The sequence below is a fragment of the Muntiacus reevesi genome, chromosome 5, assembly GCF_963930625.1.
Source record: "Muntiacus reevesi chromosome 5, mMunRee1.1, whole genome shotgun sequence".
NCBI lineage: Eukaryota > Metazoa > Chordata > Mammalia > Artiodactyla > Cervidae > Muntiacus > Muntiacus reevesi.
Genome location: NC_089253.1, coordinates 25797979 through 25804706, shown reverse-complemented (window position 1 = coordinate 25804706; position 6728 = coordinate 25797979). Strand labels below are relative to the sequence as shown.

General features: G+C 38.7%; 1 protein-coding gene across 1 annotated transcript; it reads right to left on the bottom strand.

Moving 5' to 3' along the window:
• Nucleotides 1-5468: 5468 nt before the first annotated feature.
• LOC136169117 (olfactory receptor 10G4-like) lies at nt 5469-6404 on the bottom strand. Its single transcript, XM_065936894.1, has one exon. The coding sequence runs from the start codon at nt 6402-6404 to the stop codon at nt 5469-5471; it is 936 nt and encodes a 311-aa protein (XP_065792966.1).
• Nucleotides 6405-6728: the final 324 nt, after the last annotated feature.

Here is a 6728-nt window from a genome sequence, read left to right as displayed (position 1 = left end):
AGTTTTAAAAACACATAAAGTTGGATGCATGAGACAAGTGCTCAGGGCTGGTGCACTGGGAAGACCCAGAGAGATGAGGTGGGGAGGGAGGCAGGAGGGGGGATCGGGATGGGGAACACATGTAAATCCATGGCTGATTCATGTCAATGTATGGCAAAAGCCACTACAATATTGTTAAGTAATTAGCCTCCAACTAATAAAAATAAATGAAAAAATAAAATAAAATAAAAACACATAAAAGGCAGGAAGAGAAATCATGATGGCAGAGCAGGATGACTTGGAGCTCACAACCCCCACAAACACGGCAAAAATACACCTACATACAGAACAATTCTCACTGAAAACTAACTGGAAAGTCTCATGAGGATTTCTGCACAATGAAGGATATAAGAAAGGGCACTTTCCCATTCCAGTATTCTTGCCTGGAAAATTCCATGCACAAAGGAGCCTGGCGGGCTATAGTCCATGGGGTAGCAAAGAATCAACATGACTGAGCATGCACACACACACTCATATAGTAAAAAACAGACTTCGTGACTAAACAGCAACAACATAACAGATGATGAGAAAGAAAAATAATGAGAAAGTTACCAATAAAAATATTGTAAATAAAAACACAGAAAACCTTCTCCTATGACTACTTGCACCCTGATTCTAATCAATACTTTCCAACTGGGTCCTTAAATGTATTATTTCATTAACTGAGGTCATCAAGTCCTTCTCATCATAGGAAAGAGTGGGGCCTATTCAATTAGAGAGTATGAGTTTCAGTCCTACCCCCATGTTTACTAACTTGGACATGGCACTTAAACTCTCTATGCCTCAGGTTTATAATTTCTAAAATAGTGATGATAATAATAGCATCTCTTTCATTGGGTTGTCTTGATGATTAAATGGAAAAAAACACATAAAATGGTTAGAACAGTATATGGCACGTGGTATATAACCAATAAAGTCAGTTGGCATCATAAATGTTCTCAAAACTTTCCACAAGTCTCCCATCATAACACTCACCATTTTCCCCTTTAATTCCTGTGTCCCCTATACACTATAAACTCTATAAAGACTAACATTTCTTCTGTCTTCTCTGCCACTTCTCTTGTAGTGCTGTGAATACTGCAGGGTACACAGTAGACACTCTACAAATAACTCTGTAAGTTACATTGGACTCTAGTGAAAGCCTTGCAAATGTTTCCCACCTTTCTCAAATGCTCAGCATTAGGGTCAACAGAGACTCTGGCTTCCATCCTTTTCCCTCAGCCACCATGCAAGTTCAGTTCTGTTTAGGTTTTTATTGAACTGTATGCTGAAATGTAATGATGCCAGCTATACTTCTAGCGTTTCCCATATACTCCCTCTTACTGGGCCATGCACATAGCTGGAGAATATGCTCTGAAAGCATGCATCTGCCCCTTTCTAATTTAAAAGTTTTCAGTGATCTTCAGCTACCCAATGAGCTACTGAAACATTGTGATGAAAGTACACTGGAACACTGTAATAAAAATACAGCTATCAAAACTATGGCTAAGTTTTGGGTAAAATTAAAGAAAAAGTCAAGTGAAATTCTATACGTAACCCGGAGGGTTTCCTTACTAGTTAGAAAGTGCCAAGTTCTTCAGATGTTTCCACTGCTCAATATAAGGAGTGCCTCCAAAAGACACAGAGGAGGGAAAAGAACAGCACACAGAATGAGAGAAACATGCAAATCATCTATTTGATAAGACCTTGTATCAACATCTCTGCAGGTGGTGACTGCAGCCATGAAATTAAAAGATGCTTACTCCTTGGAAGGAAAGTTATGGCCAACCTAGACAGTATATTAAAAAGCAGAGACATTACTTTCTCAACAAAGGTCTGTCTAGTCAAGGCTATGGTTTTTTCAGTGGTCATGTATGGATGTGAGAGTTGGACTCTAAAGAAAGTTGAGTGCTGAAGAATTGATGCTTTTGAACTGTGATGTTGGAGAAGACTCTGGAGAGTCCCTTGGACTGAAAGAAGATCCAACCAGTCCATCTTAAAGGAGATCAGTCCTGAATATTCATTGGAAGGACTGATACTGAAGCTGAAATTCCAATACTTTGGCCACCTGATGCAAAGAGCTGACTCATTTGAAAAGACCCTAATGCTGGGAAAGATTGAAGGCAGGAGGAGAAGGGAATGACAGAGGATGAGATGGTTGGGTGGCATCACCGACTCAATGGACATGGGTTTGGGTGGACTCCGGGTATTGGTGATGGACAGTGAGGCCTAGCGAGCTACGGTTCATGGGGTCACAAAGAGTCAGACACGACCGAGCGACTGAACTGAACTGAAGTGAACTAGTATCCAAAATACGTAAACAATCTCCACTCAACAGTTTAAAAAAAGGAAATAATCCAAGGAATACACAGCTCAGTGAGATGAGGTACCGAGTCCAGAAATAAATCTGCATTTATTGGAACAATAATTTTGACAAAAATACAAAGGCAATTTAATGAAGAAATATGGGCTTTACAATGTGGTAGGAATACTTAGATATTCATATCAAAAACAAACAAATACATAAGCAAAATAGAAACTCAATCTGTACCTCACATTAACAAAAACCATCACAAAATGAATCATAGATATTAATGTAAAACATGAAACTTAAGAATTTTTAAATACAAAAAAGATTGTGACAGAGTGTCCAATGACAGATAAATGGATGAATATTGGCATGTATGTGTGCTAAATTGCTTTCAGTCATGCCTGACTCTTTACTACCCCATGGACTGTAGCCCACCAGGCTTCTCTGTCCATGGGATTCTCCAGGCAAGAATACTGGAGTGTGTTGCCACGTCTTCCTCTAGGGGAGCATCCTGACCCAGGAATTGAACCTACATCTCTTATGTCTCCTGCACTGACAGGTAAGTTCTTTACCACTAGAGCCACTTTTACCACATGCCACAATGGAATATTGCTCAGCCATAAAAAATAAAATCTTGCCACTTATGATATAAATGGATCTAGGTGAAATGAGTCAGAAACAGAAAGGCAGATACTGCCTGATCTCACCAACTTGTGATCTCTAAAAAACAGATAAAACAAAAGCGAGACTCACAGACACAGAGAAAAAGTGGGTAGTTGCCAAAGGGGATGGTGTTGGGGGAAGAGACAAATAGGTGAAGGGAATTAAGAAATACAAATGTCCAGTTGCAAAATTAAAAAGTCATGGAAATATACAGCATAAGGAAAATGGTCAATAATATTTTAATAACTTTGTATGGAGACAGATAGTTACCACATTTACCATGTTGACAGCTCATAATGTAACTAAATATTAAATTACTATGTTGCACACCTGAAAATAACATAATACATCAAGTATATGCCAACAAAACAAAACAGCAACAAAAAGAAAATCTTAAAAGAAATCAAGAGCAAAGGATATTTTACCTACAGGGAACAGAGATAAGAATTACAGAGGAACTCTCATTGGAAACTGGGCAATCAAAAAAGGGTGGAGTAAAAAATTTAAAGTGTTGAAATACAAAAATCACCAGCTTAGAATTTTAAATCCAATAATGTTATCCTTCAAATTGAAGGTAAAATGATGACATTCTCAAATAAATAAAATCTGGGAGAATCTGTTGCCTGAGGCCTGCCTTGCAAAAGATATTAAAAGTAGTTCTTTAGGCAAAAGAAAAATAATCTAGGTCAGATGCTTGAATTGACATTTTAAGAAAACATCAGAGAAAGAATAAATATTAGTAAAATATTATTTTTCTTATTTTTAATTTATCTAAACCATAACTGTGAATTTAAAATAATGAGTAATACTATAAAACAATTAGAAAAAACTAGTCAGAAGACACTTTGACATAAATTGCAGCAAGATCTTTTTTGATCCACCTACTAAAATAATGAAGACTAAAAAAAGGTACCTAATTAAACTTAGGAGATTTTGCACACCAAAGGGATTCATAAACAAAAAGATAATACAACCCTCAGAATGGGGAAAAAAGTGTGTAAACAAAGCAATTGAAAAGGGTTTAATCTCCAAAATATGCAAACAGCTCATGCAGCTCTATGTCAAAACAAAAACAAAAACTGAACAACAAAATCAAAAAATGGGCAGAAGATCTAAATACACATTCCTCCAAAGAAGACATGCAGATGGCCACAAAGTACATGCAAAGATGCTCAATATCACTAGTAATTAGAGAAATACAAATCAAAACTACATTGAGATATCACCTCACACCAGTCAGAATGACCATCATCAAAAAACCTATGAACAACAAATGCTGGAGAGGGTGTAAAGAGGGAACCCCCTTCACCATTGGTGTGAATGTAAATTTGTGCAGCCACTATGGAGAACAGTATGTAGGTTCCTTAAGAAACTAAAAATAGAGCTACCATATGATCCAGCAATCTCATTCCTGGGCATATATCTGGAGAAAACCCTAATTTGAAAAGACATATGCACACCAATGTTTGCTGTAACACAATTTACAACAGCCGAGACATAGAAGCAACACAAATGCCACTCAGAGAACTCAAACAGGGTCTCTGAGACAATCTTGAAAGGGTGAGATGGGGAAGGAGACGGAAGGGAGGTGTGAGAGGGAGGGGACATGGGTGTACTTACGGCTGATTCTTACTGAGCTTGACAGAAAACAACAAAATTCTGTAAAGCAATTATCCTTCAATTAAATAAAGTAATTAATTTTTTAAAAGGACACTGTGGTACATATATACAATGGAATATTACTCAACCATTAAAAAGAATGAAATAATGCCATTTGTAACAACATGGATGGGCCCAGAGATTATCATACTAAGTAAGTCAGACAAAGAAAGATAAATATCAAATGATATGACTCATTTTAAAATCTAATTTTTTAAATGATATAAAGGAACTTATTTACAAAATGAAACAGACTCAGATTTCAAAAAAAAACTTATGTTTACCAAAGGAGAAACATGGTGGGGGAGAAGGAAGAGAGGGAGGACCCTGGGTTTAACACACACTCACACACACACTACTATATATAAAACAGATAACTAACAAGGACCTACTATATAGCCCAGGGAACTCTATTCAATATTCCTTAATAACCTAAATGGGAAAAGAACCCGAAAAAGAAATAATGTATGTATATGTATAGCTGTACACCAAAAACTAACACATTTTAGATAAACTATACCCTAAAAATAATTGCAAAGGTGCAATTAAAAAAAAGATTAAACCAAATTATATTATAAGGAGCTATGTAGTTTAAGATAATATATGTTTTTGTTTTACTAAATTAATAAACTAGAAAATCATGTTTAAAAATATAGTTTTTATAATAAAATTTCTCAGAAATATTAGTTAAGCAAATATTCCACAGCAGCAGGTTTGGATACAGCTAAACACTGAGAAATATAAATGCAACACATTTCTTATTGATCACTAAATTATATTACTAATTTGTCAAATGAGTGTATCTTCATTACAGAGATTATTTGCTCTGTGAATACACTATTTTGTCTTTAAGCTTCAACAGGGCTTTCTTCACTTCCTTGTTCCTCAGGGTGTAGACCACAGGGTTCAGAAGGGGCGTCATCACAGTGTAGAAAACAGCCACAATCCTGTCCATAGCCTCCTTGGAGCCTGGTCTCAGGTAAATGAAAACACCCGGGCCAAAGAAGCAAAGGACCACAGTGCAGTGGGAGGCACAGGTCTGGAAGGCTCTCCATCGCCCCTCTGAGGTGCGGATCTTCAGGATGGAATGGATGATGGACACGTAGGACAGCACTATCAGGAGAAAGTAGCCTGAAGCCACCACCCCAATGTTGACAAAGATCACCAACTCATTGGCAGAGGTGTCTGCACAGGCCAGTTTGAGGATAGGCGATGCATCACAGAAGTAATGCTGGATCTGGTTGGGTCCACAGAAGGGCAAACGGAACGTCAGTGTGGTCTGGACAGCAGAGTGCAGAGAACCACTGAGCCACGTGGTTGTGGCCAGGATGGCACACGTCCTCCCACTCATCATGCTGGCATACCTGAGCGGGTAACTGATGGCCAGGAAGCGGTCATAGGACATGACGGTGTAGAGGAAGCACTCGGTGCTGCCCAGGAAGTGGAAGGAGTAGAGCTGGGCCACACAGCTGGGAAAGGAGATAGCACTGCCTTCTGGGGACACCAGGGTCATCAGCATTTTGGGCACAGTGACCGTGGAGAACCACATGTCAATGAAGGACAGGTTGCTCAGGAAGTAGTACATGGGGGTGTGCAGGTGGGGATCCACTGTGATCACCAGCAGGATGAGAAGGTTCCCCACCACAGTGAGGACATAGATCACCAGGAAGATTCCAAAGAGGAGTGTGTCCAGCTCTGGAGAGTGGGGAAGGCCTGTGAGGATGAACGTTGTCACTAGGCTCATGTTTGTCATTTCGCCATAGTTTTGCTCTCTCGCTCTCTCTCTCTCTATGGGAACATCAAGAGCACCCAACATTTTATTGAGAACTGAGAACTGCATTATACAAGGTAGGTAATTCTAGAGTCATACTCAACTTTGCTGACCACAAACCTCCCCTGAAAAAAGAGATAGAACGGTTTCATCTTCTCCCTCTTATATCCCTCTCATTCTCTCTCTCTCTCTCTGTCACACACACACACAGGCACACATAGATAGATGCAAAAAATGGAGAAAACCACACAAATTTTTGTGGATATATCATGAATACTACTAACTTAGCACCATAAAACAAGCCAA

Excerpts from the sequence above, each read along its gene's own strand:
- LOC136169117 (XM_065936894.1), bottom strand. The coding sequence starts at position 6,404 with ATGACAAACATGAGCCTAGTGACAACGTTCATCCTCACAGGCCTTCCC.